The sequence below is a fragment of the Acanthopagrus latus genome, chromosome 19, assembly GCF_904848185.1.
Source record: "Acanthopagrus latus isolate v.2019 chromosome 19, fAcaLat1.1, whole genome shotgun sequence".
Classification (NCBI taxonomy): Eukaryota; Metazoa; Chordata; class Actinopteri; order Spariformes; family Sparidae; genus Acanthopagrus; species Acanthopagrus latus.
In genome coordinates, this window is record NC_051057.1 from 862,528 (window position 1) to 887,101 (window position 24,574).

General features: G+C 45.2%; 2 protein-coding genes across 5 annotated transcripts in view; one reads left to right on the plus strand and one right to left on the minus strand.

Moving 5' to 3' along the window:
- plppr5b (phospholipid phosphatase related 5b) overlaps positions 1–24,574 on the plus strand; it is a 213,505-nt gene that overhangs the window by 123,830 nt on the left and 65,101 nt on the right. The window lies entirely within an intron of this gene.
- LOC119008780 lies at positions 14,736–21,202 on the minus strand. Of its 4 annotated transcripts, XM_037079446.1 has the most exons (10): positions 19,454–21,202; positions 19,158–19,191; positions 18,928–19,055; positions 18,657–18,753; positions 18,446–18,566; positions 17,736–18,371; positions 17,300–17,483; positions 16,714–16,785; positions 16,433–16,605; positions 14,736–14,977 (listed from the first exon to the last, which is right to left on the minus strand). In XM_037079446.1, the coding sequence occupies exons 2-8, from the start codon at positions 19,161–19,163 to the stop codon at positions 16,773–16,775; spliced, it is 1,185 nt and encodes a 394-aa protein (XP_036935341.1). In that variant the 5' UTR covers positions 19,164–19,191; positions 19,454–21,202; the 3' UTR covers positions 14,736–14,977; positions 16,433–16,605; positions 16,714–16,772. The 4 variants fall into 4 exon arrangements, with proteins under 4 accessions (XP_036935341.1, XP_036935342.1, XP_036935343.1 ...); XM_037079447.1 differs by lacking the exon at positions 19,158–19,191; XM_037079448.1 differs by lacking the exon at positions 18,928–19,055.

The following is a 24,574-nucleotide window of genomic DNA, read 5'->3' on the forward strand; positions in this document are numbered from 1 at the left end:
AGGGAGAAAGACAGGACAGAGAGGAATATGAGCAAGAGGAGGATGAAGAGGTAGACATGGATAACTGCGTGACGGTAAGACATGTTTTTATTATGGAGCGGCTGACTCTGATGACTTATCAATTTGTGTTATGCATTGGGGGTGTGCATTGTTCTGGTGCAGTTGTTTATGGCATGGGAGTTTACGTGCACCATCCCTGGGGCTATAAACAGTGCGTGTTATTTATGTGCAATTTGGCTGTCATATTTCTATTATGTAATTAACTCTGTGTGGGCTCCTGCTAACATAACATACCTGAGGTAGATGGGGAAATGGGAGAGGATCTACAAGCTAGACTATCAAAAACTGAGCATTTCTCTATCTGTACATGATGTACTTTCACTAGATGTTTTGAAAGATTGCTCATGTTCCTTCCCTTCCATACAAAAGACATGTTGTACTGTGGCAACAAGCACTGTCTGCATAGATTCTCATGAAGTACAAGCACACTTTTCAAAGTTTGTCTTCGTCTGCTGTTGCTACTCAGAGCAGGGTGCCTGTGTCTCTGCCAGCGTGTGAAATGACAGACAGCCAGTTAGAACCGGCCCCCTGCACAGGACAGGCTCCCACACAGATCTTTGTTCAGGGTTGGGGATAGTAAAAATTACTCATGAATGCCTTAATTTTTCCAATACCTAGCTTATTAATGGTATTCAAAATGTATTGCCCCAAACCCATCTGCGGACCTGAATTTCAGCTGTCTAAAAGTCGGTCTACTGAGAGCAGGCTGTTTCTGTGCCTGCACCTTAAATGCTAATGAGCTCCGTCTGTCAACGCCTGCCTTGCCTGCTACATGCCCCTCTAAGGGAGAGGATGTAACGCTATGGCTTGCTAAGATGCTGTCCTTCAACCATACTAGTTTGACCCAGAGTCGGACCCAGAAGTAAATGCTCCTGAAGAAATACAGACGCTGTGGCTGCAGCAGGACATTTCAGAATGGTTAGTGTGTCTGAATATGTTACTTGGTTTGCATGTGTTGTTACAGTTACTACCATGTAGCTACTGGCTAACAGCTAGTGAAAGCTGTGTTTGTCTTCAACACAGTCTCCAAACTCTTGGACACTGTTCGCATCGTCTCTGTCCCCAGTATGCACATGTTTCCAGACTTTTGACCACCAAGCTACCTTGCAATGTTATTAACATTATACTCGCTTCAAATCCCATTGCATAGCAGACAGAAGCGGAGCTAAGTAGTTTCCAGTTTCCAGCTGACTTCACCATATGCATAGGCAACTATAAATACTATAAAAAACGTGGCAACACTTACCCGTGACTGGGTGCAGTTGCTGGGTCCCGTATGGTTGACCTGATCCTTTGACAAGGGTCAGTGTCAAGGCAAAGCCAGCTTTGTACTGAACCTGTCCGACGTGAGGTATGTGGTTAGCACACACATACAAACTAACAGGAAGCATAGCCGGCACGTTGTCGTTATAAATGAAATGCAACCACCGTCTCTTCTCTTCTTTTGTAGCTGGGACAGAATATAGGCACTGATTTTGATTTTTACACCCAACAACTGAACAACTGCTATCTTACCGCTGGACACACCGAACTTCACCTCGGGGATGGACGCCACCCTCTCGCATATCTCCTATCATCATGCAGAGGAGGCCTGCCTATGAACATGTCTCCTTTCTTTACGTAACGATAGGAGCTGAATCTGAACAGTCTGTAGGAGCGCCGTTTTACCAGTGGGTGGGCTGCAGAGACACGCAGGACTCATTTGCTTTCCTCGTTCTGGGAGTTGGTAGGTTAAACGTGTTGAATGTTATGGTGTGTTTTTCTTAGCTGTTGTCAGCCGGTCTTGTTAATGCTTGCCGCTGTTCCACTCTGTTAACGTTACCTCTTATTGCCTATTTAATGTTCATCTTGCAAATGTGATTCACAAGATTATCTAATGAATGGACAATCATTAGATAAAAGAAGGAAGATGGCCTTAAAGATAACTGTAATGTGCAAGCTGTAAATTATCTGGGTGCTGCACTCAGTTTAGTTCTGCCAAGTTAGCCGAGGGGTAAAGTAAATTTTAGCCGCTCGACCAGCAGAAGTCTCAATTATACATGCTCTAAGGGCATACTCCGGCTTTGTACTTTTTAGCTTCATGCACCTTTGAGCAGCTTTCAGCAGAACCAACAGGGTTCCACCTATGAGGCTTAATCCATCCAATCCACTGTACGTCCATGAGTCCAACATTAAGTCTGTCAGGCTTTATAGATATGTTGTAGCAAGAATTTATTGAATGATCACCTAATCTGACAGTTATCATCTCAAAGGACTTGTGTCAACTGATTCCTGCCATGGGTACGTTGCTTTTTCATTGTGCTGTAGAAGGCAATTTTTACATTTAGAGAAATGTGGACCATAACTAGAGTACTTGGGTCTTTTCAGCTAAATGTGCAGGTCAATTAGGATTTTTAAACAATATACCTTCATTCACCTATTAATGCAGAAGACTATAGACCCTTGCAGAATGCTCTTTCAAACATATCTTTGTGTAGTTATTTCGCCCTGCAGGCACAAGTACATTTACCAAAAGAGATGAAGAATGTACAAATTGCAGAGAGAGAAGTGGAAATATTTCATCTGGCCTTGGAGGAGATTGCGCATTCTAATGAAAAATACAATTAGGCCCTCAGAGTCCATTTGCTGCCTCAACACAACAGATTAGTGATTAGTGCCAAACATAGATATGTGTCCTCTGCGCTGTATTTGTCTGTTTCTCTTTCTCTCTCCATGCCTGTTCTCCAACTGTGACATCATGACATTAAGACAAGGCCAGATTGGACAGTTACATTCACCTACTGTGAATGGTCATTGATTAGCAAGCAGCTCCATTATGGGGGATAACTGCCACACGTTGAATACACTTCCACAAGGCCTCTTACTAAAATGAGTTTTTAATCTGAATTATGTTGCTGTGTCTTGAGAGGGCTTTGAATCTGATGAGACATCAGCCAAGTCATGCTGACTCATAGGTCTACAGCTGTTACATTAACATACGAATACATTCCTATAATTATGACTTACGATATAAAGAATGTAATTATTCTGCTCAAAGCCACCGGCTGTTTTGTGGCATTTGAGCAGCAAGACAGAACCCCAGCTCTGGCTAACAGTACCAGAGGCTCCTCTCCTCCAGCGTTCACAAATGTTACAGGATTGGTAAAAGCTCTTAAAAGGTCATAATATGAGCAGGTTTGCCCATCCCTGGTTTAATTTATGATCTCATAAATAATGCATGCTGATGCTGTGGATTGCAAAAAAAGAAAAAAAAAAACAACAACAGCTATTTCAACTTTGAAATACAAGTCTTTGAAGAGGGTTGGGACCTGACTTGAAGTTCAAAATCAGCATCCTGTTGGAGAAATAATGAGGAAATATGCAGCACACTAACCATGATCCTCACTGCACCAAGTTCAGATGTATTTGTTCAGATATATTGTACATTAACAACAAACATACTGCAAACCTGATGCAATTAACACTGACTTTCAGTCCAAAAAATGTGCATATTTCAGAACAAGATAGGATTAAAAAAATATGTAAGTGGATGTCCTGTTAGCCTGAGGTTGTTGGATATCATCCATGTAGTGGCAACATCCTTTGTTGCATGGCATACCATTATTTATACTGTGTTATTGACATTGACTTGATACTTCTTGATTGTTATAAAGCATAGGTGTAGATTAAACATCAGGATCTGCAGATTTTAGTCCTGTAGCAAGTTTTCCTGATTTAGATCTGCAGCATGATAAGTCTGCTATTCATTTTTTTCTTACTTTCATCAAATCTCATGAAAAGATCCAAAACCAACGATGTGTTCAATAGCTCTAGTCTATGGTTCTCGAGGTAAATTGGTACCTACTGGAGATGTAAAAAACACACATAATATAAAAAGTTCACAAATATGTTGTTTGATCTTTTAAGACTCCTAAGTCATTAACTTGTTTCTTACACGTTGATGAAGGTTCTCAGTCATCCAGGTTATGGTACCTCTAAATGTTATCACCCACCTACGGTGCAGTATTGAGTTGCACCTGAGCTCACCTTGCCCTATCAACCCACATGAAGAGCAGTTGGGTCAACAACATACAAGTGGCCCTAACGACTCTGAAACTCAAAGCTCACACGTCCTTAACAACTCTGTAAGGACATTCCCACACAGAAATTAAAAATCTGCAACTCCCCTCCAGTTAGTTAGAACTGAAGAAGCCTCTTAGATGAGAGAAACTGAAACACGTCCAGCTGCCTACAATACAGTACTTAGAATGAAGTTTCTTACGTTCGTCAAAGAAGAGAAATGTGAATTTGTTGGAGACTATTTGGTGATGGATTATTCAACATTTGGTGTTCTAGTGAGTAATTCTGGCAGAAAGAGAATGTGTGTGGGATTGATTCAAAAATCTAGTGTGTGCTCATGGTACTGAAGAAGCAGTGCTGGGGTTTTCTATACAGAGCGGTATCTTGAGTAAGAATAGGAAATGCAAACTCATGCAAACATGGTTGATAATATTCCATAGTTTTAAGTGATGTAATGTGCCAACTAAACCACCTAATACATGTTTTATTTGGTTGACTCGTAATTTCTGCTATTGATTAGTCAGGCTGACTCCAATTGCTAGTCTAACAGTAGCCACATTAGCTCACCAGATGCCCCTGATTTGCATAAAGGAGCCAGAATTCAATTTAATGCCAGTGAGGAATGGGCAACCCAATGGCCTATCTCGAAACACAATGCACTGCTCCAGAATGCACTGTAGAGCTTCCTACTTAGATGATGAATGGGACGCTTGAACAGGATGGATCCTGATGACACACACAGTTAAGTAGAAGTTCGGATCGATTATAATGATTGTTAACTGCGTTCGGTTCACTATGGTCACAAATGTGGTGAAATAATGGATGATGGAAACTGCTGATCAGGGTTAATTGCTAGTGCCTTTATTTATAGCTGCTTACAGCACTATTACAATACATGTGGTTGTTTGAAAGGATTACACTTTAAAGTTACTCTAAATAAACATGTTAAACATATTTTGATGCATTTGCTAAAAGAATATGATGACAAATGTCAAAGATGCTTTTTTAAATGCAAAATGACGTTTGATTCAAGCTATTTAGCTAAAAGTTGTTTCAGCAGTGGGCAGTGTGTTCACTTGCATTTATTGTCATAAAATATGGAACTTTAGTGAAACAAGACATTGAATCTTAATTAAGTTGAAATGTTTACAGATATGAGAATTTGATGTTGCTATTTACATTGGGTTGCAGTAATATCTTCATTTTCTTCCAGTTTTTTTGACCTAGTGGCCTAACAACTTAAGACTAATGCCTCCCACACGATGGCTTACAGCAACTAATAGCAAATAACTGATGACAAGTGGAAGTACACTGCTAAATCTGCCAAAATAGAAGAAAAAAGGGGCAAATAATTGCTTTTGGACAACATGAAGCTTACTGAGTCATGAGATGTATCATGGTTTCTCACACACAAGCGTCTATGGACTAATGTGTGTAGGGGGGTTGATACTGATTTTGTCATAGTTAGCAATATTTTCATATTTCATTTTTTGCTACAACATATCAGAGAAATAAGCATAAAAAGACGCATCACAGGTCTGCAACATTAATCTATTTGGAATAGGCTGTAGCAGAGACATACTGCAGTCTGTGAAGTATTTCTTGTTAATCTCTTACAATGTTTCTTAAGGAAACTAATTGCTTTTATCCACAAAATGCTTCGTCTTCAATAAATCATATGCTGACTTCACTGAAATGGCAGATTTATGTAATGACATTGATATAATGATAAATAATCAAGTGATTTATAGTGTGCTATTATTGGAGAGATTAGTGCACAGGCCTTATGATGATGATGTATTATTTAGTGCAGTTCATCTGAGGCCCAGATGGTCAGGAGAGGAGACGGAAAGAGGAAGAGGAGGAGAAGAGGATGATGCTGCAGGCTCTAACTCGACACATGACTCTCTCTGTTACATTTATTTTATTTGCGGTAGTCAGATGGATGGTGGGCACACATATGGAAGGATTAGTGAAAGTATCTACTTGGCACAGGCCGAGGGGGCCGAGCGATAAACGTAGGAATTTTCAAAACACATTTTTTGTCTGATATATGTTTTGTTACTGTGTTTTACTTTTTGATAGAGCTGCATGGGGCATTATATAAGAAGGACTATGGACAAAATACTGTGAATGTAGTAGAAAGGTCTTTTTTGCTTTGGTTCCTTACTGAGGAAAATTATCTAAGTGGCAGCCATGATAAGTGCTGGAAGAATAAAATGAATACAAAGTAAAGGTGTTTCAATGCTTTTTTTCCCCTTACCTCCTTTAACCTCTGACCTTCGACCTCCTGTGCCCATCGTTTAGAAAAGGAAAGGATATAATGCCACCCTTGCTTATTTTAACATATTTCTTTGTAAATGTAACTCCTGTAACCCAAGAGAGGGGGCAATCTATCTATCAAAACCTATGGTACCAATCCTGGCCCAAATTCTTTCATCTACGAGGTTCTTAAGGAGATTGGCAGTAGCAGACTCTATGAAGAGCAATAAGACCTCCAGTCCACACACACACACACACACGCATGCACGCACAATACAGGTTTATGAAAGATAGAGGAACATTTATATAGGTTGTCAAGAAGTTCTGCTGAGTTCTGTTTCCTTGTCTGCTGTGTGGTGTCTGCCATCGCCAGTGATGCAGGTCCTCCTTTGTACTCCAAGTATCTGCAAAATAGGCAAAGAGACATCTGTAAGACATCTGTTCATATTCAACCACAACCTGTCTTGCAAGTGATATGAAAATTAAGTGTACAGTCTAAACATCAGGTCTTTGCACTATGAAACCTAAATCCAATCCAGTATGACACATTAAGAGATCATCTCTGTGTTTGACTTCATCTTTTTGCATAACTGCAGCACTATGCCCGCTCCTCCTGTCAGCCAACTAACTCATTTGTATTGTTGATAAGAAATGAAACCAATCTTAACAGAAAATACACTTCTACTCTATAAGGTCTGATTTTGTTCTTTACAGAATCTGTAGTCTAAACCATTCTCCAGCTGTAGTGGCATGATAGCCTCATAGGGCCACACAGAAGAGGACTTAACCGTGTTAACCACATCACACATTATACATAGATGTACCACATCATATACCACATCAAACATTAATAAGATAAAATATATAATAATAAAATAAGGCTGCATTGCATGTTGATCATGTAGGCACAAGAGGGAGCAAGCGTGTGTGTGTGTGTGTGTGTGTGTGTGTGTGTGTGTGTGTGTGTGTGTGTGTGTGTGTGCTCCCCACCATTGTCACCATGCATGGTGGCGGTGGTGGTGGTGGTTTTCAGTGGGAAACACTGAAATCCAAACAGAGACAACCATTGCTACAGCCTTTTGTTAGCTGAAGTCAAAGCCATTCAACTGGCAAACAGTTCAAAAGGTTAAAAGATTATTTTAAAGAATTGTTGTGATTTATGGTTTCTTAAAGGGAAGCAATATGTTCACTAAGTAATTATTTCTGATTAACCCTAAGTGATGAAGTGATTCCGGATAAGCAAGATACAACAGTTTTGTTTTACGACTCTCAGAAATAAAAGTGACACCATACTTATCAATTTCACATCTATATTTTGATGCTAGTCAGCTAAATCATGAAGCTAACTCACCAGGATATCCATTTTAATTTGAGACAACACCTGCTGGAGTTTCTCATGCTGGCTCCTCTCAACAATAATTTGGCAACTCTGTAGTTTCCCTCTCTTGGCAACACTACCAACTCCTCTCACTTTCACCTCAACTTTACGAATTTAATCATGAAGTTGTTTTGCGTGTAATTTATCCAGTATCACTCATCTGTCTTAGCTGCATGCTCTGCGGTGGTCATGGGGGGGTTGTGTTTTTTTTTTTGTTTTTTTTTTTAATGAGGAACCAGCATGTGCTCAGCCGCTTATCAACATAACTTTCAATTGATGCATTTAAGGAACATTCGTAACTCTGTAAACTGCAGAAAACAGCCTATATGATATTCTTTTTTTTACAGGAAATTTAGTTTTTCCTCGTTAAAATGATTTGGCAAATGTATCTCAACTTCACAAATATTATGCTTGTATCTAATAGAAGCTGCCCCACCCCTAACCTGATGATAAGCGAGAATGTGGATACTGCCTATGCTTCCAAAATCTGCCTATACTCCCAACTTCCAAATTCTGCACTTCCACATCAGAACTGTTCACATTATGGAATGTAGGAACTTCCAGAATCTGGAAGCTGCCCCAACTATAACCTGATGGTAAGCGAGAATGTGGAAGGTTTACACATTGTGCCTATGCTTCCAATTCATGTACTTACAAATAGTGCCTATGCTTCCAAAAGCTGCCTATGCTTCCAAATTCTGCACTTTCTAATCATGTGTTTCCAAATCCTGAACTTCCAAATCATGTACTTCCAAATAATGCCTATGCTTCCAAGAACTGCCTATCCTTCCAAATCATGTACTTCCAAATACTGCCTATGCTTCCAAAAACTGCCTATGCTTCCAAATGATGTACTTCCAAATACTGCCTATGCTTCCAAAAACTGCCTATGCTTCCAAAAACAAGTACAAGTACTAGTACAGTGAGTGGAGGTTCCACAGCAGCCTTGAGGATCTTCGGAATAAGACTCCATCTGCCTCGTCCTTGACAGCACAACTCTAACTTTTCCACCAGGATGCGTCTTAACGACGTATGTTGAGGGGACGGATTGAGGAGTGGGGGGGTGGGAGAGTGTGTATGGATGGGGGGTGGGATGGGGGGTGCTGAGGGGAGGGATATAGCGGGGGGAAGTGGCTCTGGGCCGTCATCATCACCCTGTGTCACCACGACCCTTGTCCCAGACTGTACATCAGTCAGCTTCAATCTTGGTGGACAGAGAGAAAAATAATCAGGAAGATAGGAGTTGGCAAAGTTAGGTAGTAGCAAGTACAAAGATGTGAGTATCATACTCTGTTGACAGACGTTGCATTGCCACCGTCAAACCCGGTTGCTTTTGGGTGGAAGTTGTGATTTTTCAGTTTCAGACTGTGTATGGAGAAGAGACGTGAGAAGAATGAAAAGCTGCACCAAACTTTGCGTATAATCAATTTGCCATCCTTGTCTACTCACCTTGCCCATCTCACACACAGTAGAAGCTTCCAGGTCCCACACTGCCTCAAAAAAAATGGAAAAAGTGTGAATATGGAAGCATTCCATGTGCTTCGGAATTCTGATCAGTTGCACTAGCATTAGCACGCTAATTAGCATCTTCGCTAACATCGGCCAAAATCAAAGCCATACGAATAAATGCACCACATGTTGGGTCACCAAAGGCAGGGTGTCTGTGAGACTGACAGTAACTAACCTGTGCCTTTTGCTGCTCCGCACACAGCACCAGCGACAACTGGGCTTCTGCGCTGCTCATCCAGCTGCTGATATTGTTTTCCCCGCTCGTTTCCACTACTTCCTGTTGACACAGGAAGTGAAAAAGTTGATCCCCTTAGGTAACAGGTGAGAATGTGGACAATTCCACATTTTCACCTACAAGCAATTCCACATCTTGACTCTTTGGGAGACTTCCAAATTCTGCACTTCCATAACCCCCCTAACCCTAACCCTGTCCACAATATGGAACATGGAATCTTCCAGAATCTGGAAGCTGCCCCAACCGTAACCTGATGGTAAGCGAGAATGTGGAAGGCTTCCAAATTCTGCCTAGGCTTCCAAATCCTGCACTTCCAAATCATGTACTTCCAAATACTGCATATGCTTCCAAATACTGCCTATGCTTCCAACTTCCAAATTCTGCACTTCCATATCAGAACTGTCCACAATATGGAATGTTGAATCTTCCAGAATCTGGAAGCTGCCCCAACCCTAACCCAATGGTAAGCGAGAATGTGGAAGGCTTCCAAATTCTGCCTATGCTTCCAAATCCTGCACTTCCAAATCATGTACTTCCAAATACTGCCTATGCTTCCAAAAACTGCTTATGCTTCCAAATACTGCCTTTGCTTCCAACTTCCAAATTCTGCACTTCCATATCAGAACTGTCCACAATATGGAAGGTGGAATCTTCCAGGATATGGAAGTTAAGCCTCCCCACTGGTGAGAATGTGGAAGCTGAACTGTCCATATTGTGGAATTGTTTACATTATGGAATTGTCCATGATCTGGAAGCTGCCCCAGCTCTAAACCACCTCTGCAATAAAAACAAGGACAAGTCACATACCTTTAGCAAAAACCTGTATTTGCTCACAACAAGTCAAAAACTAAGGCCTCTCACGTTGTCCTCATCACTTTCTTAACGCAAAAAAATGTGGGCACGTATAAGCAGCAGTACAGTTACATACATAGTCAAGAACAAAAACTAGCTCCATCAAAACCTACCCTGTGCCTCGTACCCACATGTTCCTCCTATGAACACATCAGAGAACATATCAGAGAACCTACAGTAAAAGTGAACAGTGATCAAAGCTCCAACGGAACAGAATCCTAATCCTAATCCACATTTATCTCTGGACCTTCATCAGACTTCTTTGTGGCCTTCTTGGGCGGGTTTTCTTCTCCCGGCTTACTATCCTGGGACATCTGCAATTCCGGGCTTTCATTGGTGGGGGTCGGGGAAGTGGGGCGTTGCTGTGAGGGAACGCAGGAGGTGTACTCAGGCGGATTTGGTAGTGGGCCCGACTGCGTGGTTGGGGGGACGTTGTATGGGGATGAAAAAACTGCATCACAGCTTACATATCAGTTAAATATCCTTGTGTACTTACCATCTTGTGTCAAAATCAGCCAGGGGGAGATGTGCCTCCTGGGAAACAAAAGTAATGTAAAAGGTGAGAATGTGGAAGCAGACCACATGGTTCCAAAATCCTATTTAATGCGCTAGCATTAGCTCGCTAGTTAGTACTGTTTTTTTATACTGACAAAATAAAGATTTTACACAAATTGACATGCCCTGACATTGGTCCCCTGAGAGATAACGGCCACTTGAGATTTTTGGGGTCACCCACGTACACTTACCTTCTCTCAAATGTAATTTTAAGAGCACCAGCGAAGAGCTGCCGATTGTGTTGCTGCCGAGCTCGTCTTTACCATTGTAATGGCCGACTTCCTGTTGACACAGGAAGTGTTCTCCTGTTGACTCAGGAAGTGAACGAGTTGACCTCTGCTAACAAGTAAGAATGTGGAGGATTCCATATTTTCACCTACAAGCGATTCCTCATTTCAACTCAACAGGCAGGAATATGGAAGGCTTCCACATTCTGCACTTCCAAGTCAGAACTGTCCAGAATCCGGAAGCTGCCCCAAGCCTAAATACCGCCGTTAAGCGAGAATGTGGAAGGCTTCCAAATTCTGCACTTCCATATCGGAACTGTCCACAATATGGAGTGTGGACTCTTCCAGAATCTGGAAGCTGCCCCAACCTAACCTGATGGTAAGCGAGAATGTGGAAGGCTTCCAAATTCTGCCTAGGCTTCCAAATCCTGCACTTCCAAATCATGTACTTCTAAATACTGCCTATGCTTCCAAAAAATGCCTGAGCTTCCAAATACTGTCTATGCTTCCAACTTCCAAATTCTGCAATTCCATATCAGAACTGTCCACAATATGAAAGGTGGAATCTTCCAGAATATGGAAGTTAAGCCTCCGCACTGGCGACAGTGTGCATAATGTGGAATTGTTTAGATTATGGAATTGTCCATGATATGGAAGGCTTCCAAATTCTGCACTTCCAAGTCAGAACTGTCCAGAATCTGGAAGCAGCCCCATGTCTAACCCAACGGTAAGCGAGAATGTGGAAGGACGGAATTGTCCAGAATCTGGAAGCTGCCCCAAGACTAAACAGACGGTAAGCAACAATGTGGAAGGACCGAATCAATGAGAATCTGGGATTTTGTAGTCAACCTTTATTCCATCACATAAAGTGGTGGACAGCATTCCCTCTACAGTACAACATGGGAAGATATCATGCATCAATCAAACTGTAGTTCACCTCAAGAGTGCACACCACTGTCCATTTGGATACTTGGGGGTCGAACCCCTGTACGACTGGGGGATCAGTGGCCAAGTCCCCGTTGGCACCTCTGTTCAAAAGAAGTTCAGGCTGCCTGGCGCTCGGCGGATTGTTGCCGACATCTGGGGAATCCTCAGCAGGAGGCTGACGCTGTGACCTGACTCTGGGGTCGGGACTGGTGCCTGGGCTGTGCACGACAACATTCCAACCGCCCCCCTGCACCTCACTGATGTTGACCCTGGAGAGAGACAAGGAAAAGAGTTAGCAAACTTAGGTGGCCACCTCAGTGGGGCAAGGCGAAATAAAAGGGAAGCCTCTGTCTTACTCATTCGCTGCACCTCGGACGGAGATTCCCCATCTTTGGCATGGGTCCACATGAGCCACAGGTTGGGCAGATATCCCGCAATCCAAGAGTAAATCTCATCTACTCACCATCTCGTGTGGAAAAGCAATCACAGGCGATGCACCAGCCACAAACTGAAAAATAATGGTAGTAGGTGTGAACTTGAAAGCACAAGGTCTGCTTCCAAATTCCTATCAGTTTCGCTAGCATTAGCTCTCTAATTAGCACCATTTCAAGTGCTGGCAATATTCAAAGCCACACAAAATAAACACGCCACATGTTTGGTCTCAGGAGGGAAAACATGACTTGCAGCTGATGCCCACTCACCTGCACGTTGTTTCAACTGCAATTTCAACTCAGCCGACGAGGAAGACGGTGCCTTGCGTGCAGCTGCCCAGCCCGTTTACACTGCTTTTTTTTTCCCAGCTTCCTGTTGACCCAGGAAGTGAAAAAGTTGACTCCAGATAATAAGGTGAGAAGGTGGAAGATTCCACATTATAACCTACGAGCGATTCCACATTTTCAACTATATGGAAGTCTTCCAAATTCTGCCTTTACAAGTTGGAAGTGCCCAGAATCCGGAAGCTGTCCCAAGCCTAAATACCGCCGTTAAGCGAGAATGTGGAAGGATGGAATCATCCAGAATCCAGAAGCTGCCCCGAGTCTAACACTGACCGTAAGTGAGAAGGCTGAAGCCTTCCAGATTCAGCCCTTTCAAGTCGGAAGTGTTCAGAATCCGGATGCTGCCCCAAGCCTAGATACCGCTGTTAAGCGAGAATGTGGAAGGCTTCCAACTTCTGCCCTTACAAGCTGGAAGTGCCCAGAATCCGGAAGCTGCCCCAAGCCTAAATACCGCCGTTAAGCGACAAAGTGGAAGGCTTCCAACTTCTGCCCTTACAAGTTGGAAGTGTCCAGAACCTGGAAGATGCCCCAAGTCTAATAACTGGAACCAACACTCACGTGCAGTTGGAAAAAAAAAATGCTTTATTTGCAGAAAAGCAGTACGGGTGTTCTCCCAACCCTGACATAATGACAACTGAAAATCATTCACTTAAACTGAAATTGTTGTTAGATTCTACAATTTATGAACATAGTGTTAACAGAGAGAAAACTACATAATTGTTGTACATAATTCTTCACAGCACTGAACATTTGGCAACTTATATTTCAAAAAACAAACACTGCACCTAACTTCTTTCAACAGAACCAATTGGCCATGGCAGCCTTGGCTTCGGTGGCCTCAGCGGCCTCGGCGGCCTCTGCGGCCTCTGCGGCCTCGGCTGTGGCCCACAACTTTGACCTCTTCGGCCTCTTTGGCTTCAGCCTCTGCTGCCTCTGTGGCCTCTGCCTCTGCTATCTCAGCCTCAGAGGCCTCTACGACCTCAGCCTCAGCGGCCTGTACGACCTCAGCCTCAGCGGCTTGTACGACCTCAGCCTCAGCGGCCTCTATGGCCTCTACGACCTCAGCCTCAGTGGCCTCGGCCTCTGCTGCCTCAGCCTCTGCGGCTTTGGCCTCAGTGGCCTCTGCGCCTTCAGCCTCGGCTATTTCGGCATCTTCGGCCTCAGTGGCTTTGGCTTCTGCAGCCTCAGCAGCTTCAGCCTCTGCGGCCTCAGCAGCATCAGCCTTGGCTGCTTTGGCCTCTGTGGCCTCTGTGGCCTCAGCGGCCTCGGCTTCTCCTTCTAGGTAGGAGGGAGAAGCCTCAGGGGGCCTCAGTTTGGACGGGGTGGTCAGGACTCCATCGGTGGCCTCGAGCTGATAGGAAGGTGGCCTCCCGTTGCTTTCTCTTGGCATGTTCAAGACGATGCTGACTTCTTTGAGGCGTTGTTGGCAGTTCTTGTCGACCCTTTCGAGCGTCACTTGGATTTTGGAGGGTGTGGCCGCGGCTACTGTTGCCTCGGGCTTCTGCTTGGGAGAGGTAGAGGGGACAGGGCCGTAGAGCTTCCTCTTGAGCAGGGAACAACGCTGGCTCCTGATCGACAGCTCTTCGGAAGAGGATGAGCTGAGCGAGCTGGATTCAGGCTTGTCATCATACACAGGCTCGTCGCCGTCTTCGCTGCTCTCGGAGGAGAGGAAGTAGCACGCCTCTTTTTCATCGCAGACTTTGGATTTGCGCTTTGCCTTGGCCTTACGTTTTTCACACATGAGGGCCTTCATCCGAAGCCTGCGATTTTCATAAGCCGACTCTCTGGTGGGGAGCGCCACATAAAACCTTTCTGCAGTGCTGGGGTCATGACACATTGCCCGCGCTACCTTCCTCCTCTCCGTCTCCGACAAGTGCCGCTCAGCCTGAGTGGCCATGCTCCTGCGGATCAAGTTAAAACTGACGGGGCCCTTGAGCCCGGCGTCAGTTCATGCAAGATGAAGGAAGTTCGATGGTTTGGTTAACCTGCACCCCTGGATTGTGTGAAAGATATTGGCACTGTCCTTTCCTCTGGGGCAGCATTTTCCGTCGTGGAACCAGCGAAGCCAGCTGAATTCCACGCAATTCAGCACCAGTGACGCCTGTCCAAAACTCTTGACGGACTTGTGCTCATCCACCTGTCAGTGAGAGAGAGAGGGAAGAGTTTTAATTTGGTATGCTTCCAAATGATACGTTTCAAATTTGTATACTAGTGAGTGAAAGAATTGAAGGCATACAACTTCTGCCCTTCCAAGCTGGAAGTGCCCAGAATCCGGAAGCTGCCCCAAGCCTAAATATTGCCGTTAAGCGAGACTGTGGAAGGCTTCCAACTTCTGCCCTTCCAAGTTGGAAGTGCTCAGAATCCGGAAGCTGCCCCAACCTTAAATACCGCCGTGAAGAGAGAATGTGGAAGGCTTCCAACTTCTGCCCTTACAAGTTAGAAGTGTCCAGAAGCCTGAAGCTGCCCCAAGCCTAAATACCACTGTTAAGCGAGAACGTGGAAGGACAGAATCATCCAGAATCTGGAAGCTGCACCGAGTCTAACAATGGCAGAAAGTGAGAAGGCGGAAGCCTTCTCACTTTCCACCCTTCCAAGTTGAAAGTGTCCAGAATCCGAAGCTGCCGCAAGCCTAAATACCGCCGTTAAGTGAGAATTTGGAAGGCGACTTATGCCCTTACAAGTGGAAGAATTCTGACGACTTCTCCCTGTCCAAGTTGGAAGTGTCCACAATCCGGAAGCTGCCCCAAGCCTAAATACCGCCTTTAAGCGAGAATATGGAAGAAGGTGGAAGCCCAGGCCTGGGATCCTGGATGCTGGCGACTTCTGCCCTTCCAAGTTGGAGGTGTCCAGAATCCGGAAGCTGCCCCAAGTCTAAATACCGCCGTTAAGTGAGAATGTGGAAGAATGTGGAAGCCCAGACCAGCGCTGCCGGCCTGGGCTTGTGGATGCTGGCGACTTCTGCCCTTGCAAGTTGGAAGTGTCCAGAATCAGGAAGCTGCCCCAAGCCTAAATACCGCCGTTAAGCGAGAATGTGGAAGGCTTCCAACTCTTGCCCTTCCAAGTTGAAAGTGTCCAGAATCCGGAAGCTGCCCCAAGCCTAAATACTGCCGTTAAGCGAGAATGTGGAAGGTTTCCAACTTCTGCCCTTACAAGTTAGAAGTGCCCAGAATCCGGAAGCTGCCGCAAGCCTCAATACCACCGTTAAGCGAGAACGTGGAAAGACAGAATCATCCAGAATCCGGAAGCTGCACCGAGTCTAAATACCGCCGTTAAGCGAGAATTTGGAAGGCGACTTATGCCCTTACCAGTGAAAGATTTCTGGCAACTTCTGCCCTTCCAAGCTGGAAGTATCCAGAATCCGGAAGCTGCCCCAAGCCTAAATACCGCTATCAAGTGAGAATGTGGAAGGATGGAATCATCCAGAATCCGGAAGCTGCCCCGAGTCTAACACTGATGGTAAGTGAGAAGGCGGAAGCCTTCCAGATTCTGCCCCTTTCAACTGAAGTCAGAACTGTCCAGAATCTGGAAGTTTCCCCAAGTCTAACACCATGGCTGCGTAAGCGAGAACACTGAAGGAAGAGGGACTACTCACCAAGACCTGGAATATCGTGCCATTATTCCACTGATCCGCATTGGCCACATGCTCCTTTGTCATGCTTGTCAGCACCACTGACCGGTGGCCACTGATTATACATAGGTAACCCATCAAGTAACCCATGAGAGTAGAGTGTTCGTTCTTTTCGAATCCATCTTTGTCTATGGCGTCTAAAAAGGCAAGGAAAGGCAACTTTATTTTGTGTAGCCCATTTTCATACACACTTTGTCTCGAGAACAACAGAGAGATCCCTAACCCAGGAGGGACAGGCGTCTTACCCATCAGCATAGGGATCCGTCTCTTGGCGGCATAAAGGGAGCTAACTTCCTGCTCCGAATCAAGTTGGTTGTCTGTGGAGAAGAGAAGAGAAGAGAGATGGAGCGTGAGCCCCCCGCAAGAAGGGAATGAGGAATGTTGACACTTGATAAAAGAACTAACTGGTCTTTTGCCGCTTGACCCGCTGTTGCTGGATGACAACATCCCTTCTAATCTCAGCTTGGAGCCTGGTCAGCAAATACAGTACACGGTCAATGTCTTCCACCTTCAGTCTGCTCTCTTCCAAGAAAACATTTTTGACATGATTGTAGAGACTGACGACGTTTAACATCATGTTTCGAATCGTGGTTGGCATATATCCCTTGTTATTCAGGTAATTCGGGAATCTGTGGATGAGAGCGCAAGAGAGGTGCAACCGACAGGCAGTTTTATTTGTATAGCCTGTTTTCACAGAGTTTGTCTCAAAGAGCTTCATACAACATCATGACATGACAACATCCAAAAGAGGAGTGATCCCTCACCCTGGAAGGAGGGAGTGAAGCTGGGCTTTCGCCCTTGCACTGGCTGACCACACAGACACACACTTACTTCCTGAGCTTGTCCATCCGGGCAAGAAATCGCAAGTCCTGCTTTGTGGCGCTTTCAGGCAGGCTACCCACCATGTAATAACAGAACCGGAAGCAATGAGTAGCGACCTGCTTTGCATTGTCGATTGCTTTCCGGTCATTCCGGCCTGACAATTTGAACTCCCGCAGGTCATCAATGGCCTTTTCTGTGAGGGGGGGGGGTGCGCGCACAGCACAGGACAGGACAGACAGAGAACGTTTTTTCAAATCTTGCACTTCCAATTCTTGTAGTAATAAGCGGGAATGTGGAAGGCTTCCAGATTCTGCACTTCCACGTTGGTACTGTCCAAAAGCTGGAAGTTGCCCCAAGCCTAATCCGACAGTAAGCGAGAAGGTGGAAGGGTGGAATCTGGAAGCTGACCTAAGTCTGACAGATCAACAATCAAAGGCACACTCACCATACAGCGTCCCCTTCATTCCGCCTTTCAGCACTTGCTCTCCTTTGCAGGCAGAATCGGGGGTCTTTTGAAGCGTCTCCTGCCGCGTGCGCTTCTCAGGTGTCGTCGACTGGATGTCAGAGGATGTCCTAGCCGCTGCTGGAGCTTCCTTTGACATCTTCTTCAAGGTGGCTTCTAGCGCGTCCACCCGCTTCTGCAGTTCCAGACATTTACAGTTGCAGCAGGATGACGGATTACTGTTATTCCTCTCCTTCGTCTGGGAACTGTAAAGCTGACAACTGGACGGGCTGGACGGCTGAGCCGAAGTCATTGGACCATGCTCCTGCTCCTCCTCCGCTGATGCTGTGGCCCTCTCCTCCTCCTCCACCACCTCTTCCTCCACTATCTCATCCTCCTCCACTATTACCATGTCTTCACCTTCTTCTTCTTCTTTCTCCACCAACATCACATTCTCCTCTTCTTCCTCCTCCATGTTCTCTTTCTCCAGGCTGATATGCCATGTACTCTTGAGAGGGGTAGGTGGTTGGACCGGCTGTCCGGATGAGTCGGGATGCACCACCCGGGTGGCTTGCTCGGCGCTGCTGCTCATGCTGGCCGCGGAGGATTCCACGGTCAGATTCATAGCTCCATCGTCATCTGGAGAATGAAGATAGCGCATGACTGATTTTGACACACTCCCTCCCTAAACCATTGCCTTTTCTGGGCCTTACCTGGCTCACTGAGAGCGCCAAGAGTGGAGACCATGGGCGGATAGAGGTCAGTTGCCCGGAGGTCGATAAACTCTCGGGCGATGGCAAGCCTCCTCGCCTCTATCATTATTGGCTCTCGTTCCTGCGTAGTAAAATGGTAAAATCGGTCAGATGACGCCGCCGCCGACAACCCAGTGTTTTGACATAAGTGTTTCGAGGCGGCTCAACTTACCGCAGCTGACATGATTTGGTGGAAATCCAGGAGGTGTTTGTCCAGGCACACGAGGCGTTCCCTGGAACAGATTGGACAGTCCAACGGCCTCGAAGTTCTATGGTAAGCAAGAGAAGGCTTCCAAATTTTGCACTTCCACGCTGAAACTGTCAAGAATGTGGAAGATGGAACTGTACAACTTCCGGAAGCTGCCCCAAGCCTAAACCCCCTGTTGTACACTGTCCAAACAGACAGTGTACCAGGGGGTGACAATGACAATGCATCTCCTTACCTGGCATTGCCATACTTGACCAGCAGCGCCAGCTCGGCACTGTTCGGTACAGTGTGTGCACATTGCAGGTGCTGCTTCAGTCTCGAATAGCTGCGATAGCATAGCGCACACAGCTTCGGCAAGCTTGGCTGCAGGTGATGGATGGAAAACAGACACATGGAAAGCAGGCAGGCAGGCAGGCAGGCAGGCAGGCAGGCAATTAAACACAGCTGGTGCGAGGCTATACTTACCACCATGTTCTCAGGCTGACACGCAGCCTTGTTCCTGAAAAACAACAATGTGGAAAAATTTGGAAGCAAGACTGTTGAAAACATGGAAGCAAACCATGTGCTTCCACATTATGATAAGTTACACTAGCATTAGCAATAGCATTAGCGCGCTAATTAGCTCACAAAATTAGCATCTTTTGAAAACTTAAAAAACGGCTCAATTTCACACAGAAACAACACACAACCTGCCCCAATCAGCACATAACACGTCAAAGCAGACACAAACAGCTTTTTCCACAAAATAAACAAACACTTACCTGTGTTTTTAGCACAAAAGGAGACTGTGCAGCCACCAGCCTTCCTCCTCTCCACTCTGCGGTACTTCCTGTAGACACTCTGGAAGCTTCCACAGGGTGGGTGTGCCTGGGAGGAGCAACAGGTTAAAACGTGAGAATGTTGAAGATTCCACATTTTAACTTATGAGCAATTCCACATTTTCAACTATTTGGAAGCGTCCAGAATCCGGAATCTTCCCCAAGCCTAAATACCGCCTTTAAGCGAAAATGTGGAAGGCTTCCAACTTCTGCCCTTCCAGGTTGGAAGTGTCCAGAATCCGGAACCTGCCCCAAGTCTAAATACTGCCGTTAAGCGAGAATGTGGAAGAAAGAGGAAGCCCGGACAAGCGCTGCCGGCCTGGGCTTCTGGATGCTGGCGACTTATGCCCTTCCAGGTTGGAAGTGTCCAGAATCCGGAACCTGCCCCAAGTGTAAATACCGCCGTTAAGCGAGAATGTGGAAGAATGAGGAAGCCCGGACAAGCGCTGCCGGCCTGGGCTTCTGGATGCTGGCGACTTCTGCCCTTCCAGGTTGGAAGTGTCCAGAATCCGGAACCTGCCCCAAGTCTAAATACCGCCGTTAAGCGAGAATGTGGAAGAATGAGGAAGCCCGGACCAGCGCTGCCGGCCTGGGCTTCTGGATGCTGGCTTCTTATGCCCTTCCAAGTTGGAAGTGTCCAGAATCCGGAAGCTGCCCCAAGTCTAATGTGGACATTCTCCGGGCCTCCGCGGACGCATGGGTGCCCCGTCCCAGCCCCGTCCCAGCCAGGCCCGTGCCAATACATGGTCAATAGTGACAAGTTGGAAGACTTCCATATTTGTATCAGTTACCATGTATTTTGGATGGCAGCCTTTTCGGAATTTGACGGCCCTTAGCAGGGCGGGGGAGGCGCCTAGAGATTCGCCTCCGCCGTCTCCACGCTCACTGTGACCCCCTCTTTCCGTAGACGCCTGGTTCGTGTGTGTCGGTCGCCGAAACCGTTTGCTCGTTGACCCTTCCCCCGCCCGCAGCTTGGCATCTAAAAAGCTTCTCTGTAGTCTGAGCTGGAGAGGCAAGCTCGGAACAAGGGACGCCGAGGCCTCCAGAGGGGCTGAAACCCATCCTAACCCTGGCAATATCTGAAGCCAAGGACCGTGGCTGTCACCACCCCCCTTCGTTTCGCCCCAAGAGGTCAAAGGTTAATCCCATGTTAACTAGTGAAAATATGGTGGCCTTCCATAATCCTATCAGTTTACATTGATTTTTGACAAATACGCCGCCCCCTAGCCCCCTAGTGTCCCAGCGGCCTGGGCTTCAGATATGTCGTAGACGACGCTGACGGCTCTCGGACGACGCCCCCCGCGCCTCTCCCGGCCTTTCCCTACCCGAGATATGGCCCTGGAGGATGTGGGGGTTCTGACCCTTTGTCGCCCCCCAGCTCGGCGGGGGAGCCACCGAGAGACTCCATTCTAACGGCATCGCATTCGTCTCTGCCGGACCTTTCCGTAGATGCCCGGATCGTGGCTCTCGGATCCAGGGGGAGTCTAAACCTAACCCCCACATCTGGACATGTCCGGCAACATCCTCTCAGATCTTTTCAATCTGATGAGACTTGCACACCAAGAGCCCACGGACAAAACGCGTGGGTGTCCACTCAGTCCTCACGTATGCTGTAGTGGGGCACAAGACCTTTCGGGAACGGTGCTTTCCTCCTTTGCAACGCCCCTGTGGGAGCGGTATGGCCGCAGGTTAGGATGCTCCCACATGCGCCCAAAGAAAATCAATGGTAACTTGTGAGAATATGGTGCGTTCCATACGACCTCTGCGTTATTTCCCCTTCTCTACGCGTTCCACCGCACGTCACCCTCTCTGGGCACCCGCCCCTGCCTAGCCGCACCCCCGGCCTCTCCAGTCCAACCAGCGCCGCCCGCTCAGCCCCCTCCCTCCATCAGAAACACCCACCCGAAGTCCTTCCATATTCCCATCCGCCCCCCTCACTCGACCCGGCAAGGACCCGCTTCCACATAACGCCTGCGCTTCCACCTCCCATAGACGCCCATTCAATCGCCTCTCATACCCTGTCCAATGCCGCCATCTAGTGGCCGTCCGCTTCCACATTCCGACTTCTCACTTGCTAGTACAGAAACTGGAAGCAGATTCCAACTTGAAGCAGAATGAATGGTCCGGCTCCTAACCCCTAACCCTAACCCTAAATTTGGTTTCGGCTCAAATAGACCTACCAGCAAAACTAAGATATTACCATCAGCCTCAGCTGTACCTGGCGTTTAATGCTAATAAGCAAATGTCAGTAAAAATGACATATCGCATCCAATCAGGTGTGGAGGCAGATGGGGAAAAGAACAGCTTCTTGCTGTGGTGAAGCCCTGCAAATCGATTACCAAGTGTGGTTAGAAATGCCCAATTCCATTCTTTTCCCTGTCCGCTCTCCATAATAACTGTTATAAACTGGTAGGCAAGACATGTATGAACTTTGATTGCATTTCCATGGAGTAATATTCATACATTTTTATCCTTGAGCTGCAGAACTCTACTGCACTTGGTAATTGATTCGCAGGGCTTCCCCACAACAGGAAAGTGCAGCAGGAGAGTAGTGAGTTGTGTTCATTTTACAATAGAAATCCGGCTAAGCTAGCTGCTGTTTGATGCCTTGAACTACTGTATGTGCTTAGGCCCTATTTGTATTGGTACTGTTCCTTGCATCATTTGTGGCTTTTTGATAGTGATACCTTGGTGGAGGTGTATACTACAATGTATTATTATCATGCAGTCTTTTTCTGAGGCTGCTAGAACTACGTAAGCTAGCCATCTGCAAACTTGATCTCTTGAGGAGGGGTCTTACTCGGTGTCAAGGCGTGTTAGAAGATGGTTTAAACTTACATCGGAATATCCCTTTAAGGTTCAGGATTCAAGGATGTATAAATCACACCCCAACCTTTTTCCTTTAAAAATCAATAATAATGACCATATATATATATATATATATATATATATATATATATATATATATATATATATATATATATATATATATATATATATATATAGTTTTATTCTATTAATCTATTCACTCACCACTCATCTATTTACTTGAATTAGTCTGTTATATTTTGTTTTACGTTATTCATGATTTACTTATTTAATTACTGATTTCATAGTAGTTTTAGACTTTTAACCTCCTTTAGTGTTTTATCAGTCTTAGTTCTAGTGTTTTATTATTTCATCTTATTTTACTGCCTCAAGTGTCTCCTCAGTGAAATACATCAATGATAGTGTTTCCTCAGTTCCACAATACCCGTTGTTAGTGCCCTGGTTTATTTATTACCATTTATTTATTTATTAATACTCACTCTTTCATTTCACTTACTGTGTTTAAGTAGATGGATACGTTCTGTGTGAGAGTGTGTGTGTGTATGTATGGGGTGGGGGTGGGGGGGTTGAAATTGTTGCTGTTTTTTTGTAAGTACTTTGTGCTACATTACAATGTATGAAAAGTACTCTGTAAATAAAGTCTGATTGATTGATTGATGTCAATCTTTCCATTTAAGAAGCACATGTGATTGTGAATCAGTTTCACCTGCACCATTTGGTTAAAATTTAAGTGACAGCAGGTGAAATGGAGAGGCAAAAGCAGGACAACCCACCAAAAGGGAATAGTTTTGTATGGTGTGGCCACAGACAGTTGCTCTCTCCCTATACTTCCTGATTGATTCTTGTCTAGTTTTGTGCTCTAGTTCTGTGTTGCTAGTGTCCTTGTCATGACTGGTAGCATGAAGTGGTACCACACTACAGAGTAGCTTCTTTCCTCAGGCTGTGAGACCCCTCAGTTCCTCCTCAGCAACCATAAAAAATAGTTTTAATTTTATGACAGCCAGTTGTCTCATTGATGGTCTTCTTTGCTTATGTAGGTCATGTATATATATATGACCTGTATTCAGACTGCATCAAGTTATTTGCAGTATGTTTGAAAATTAACATGTAATTTACAAGTATCTTCATCACTGAGTGTAAATTGTAAAAAAAAAAAAAAAAGAAGAAGAAGAAGAAGAATGAAATACAGTACCAGTTTTATACCAGTGCAAAGTAAGTAAGTGCAAGTAAAAGTATTACTAACAATATATAACTTTTATGTTCGCTGGCTGCGATGGAGCCAGTTTCAACCGCTTTGTATTCAGTTGTGGAGTTTAATCAGGTGGTTCCCAATCTGGGTATCAGGCCGCTCCACTGTCACAGTCAAAATAATTAATGGGGTAAGAAGGAAGAACAAACTGTTTATCAGTTCTCATACACAATCCTGTTATCTTTTTCTTTCTTTAATTTATTTTGTGAAAAATGGAATGATATTACCCCCTAAGAATTACTTGAATAATAAGGATTTTATTGGGACAATGTCCCTTCAGTGGAACACAATAAAGCACTTGTTTCATCTGTAATGATTCCTTCTATATTATAACCTTACCATGTGTTTTTTAAAATCAAAATACTAATCTGTAAACCTGAGACTAGAGCTTTCAAAAAAATATGGTGTAGATGTAAAACATCAAACAACAAACAAACAACACTCTTTCACCCATAGTGCTCTGCTGTGTCCTGTGTCTGCTGTCATGCAGAAGCTAAATTCTTTCTTGCCTCTATTGGCTAATGTCAGAGTGTTCACACGACAAGTTCCATGTCCATTTGGGCAGTTTGTATGCCTTTCAATGTAAGTGCCCAAGTATGTGTATTCATGTGCATCAGTATGCTTGCACATGCTTTTTGCCAGAATTTACATCTGCTAAAGGGCAGTGCAGCATCATGTGAGACTGGCCATCTTGCAGCTCCACAGCCCTCCCCTTTTACTCATGCCCGCCATTGTTTTGCATAATGACTCACACGGCCATGCTGTTTGGGAAAGATTAAATTTAGAACACAGCCAAGAGTCGGGATGCTCTCGCACACTTAACTTCAGCATTTCCAGCTTCATGCATTCTAAGGCTTTGCTTCTTGAACTTATGATTTCGGAAGTTCATGATCATTCATGCAGTGACATTATGTAAGTCAGTCCACATTACTATTAATATTTCAAACAATGTCAGGCTAGCCCTTTGGGTATACAAGGTACTGCTA

Excerpts from the sequence above, each read along its gene's own strand:
- LOC119008780 (XM_037079445.1), bottom strand. The coding sequence starts at position 19,085 with ATGTGTCTGTTTTCCATCCATCACCTGCAGCCAAGCTTGCCGAAGCTG. Across the intron at positions 18,754-18,927 it reads GTCAAGTATGGCAATGCCAG|AACTTCGAGGCCGTTGGACT; the intron begins GTAAGGAGATGC and ends TGCTTACCATAG. Across the intron at positions 18,372-18,445 it reads TGGCGCTCTCAGTGAGCCAG|ATGACGATGGAGCTATGAAT; the intron begins GTAAGGCCCAGA and ends TTCATTCTCCAG.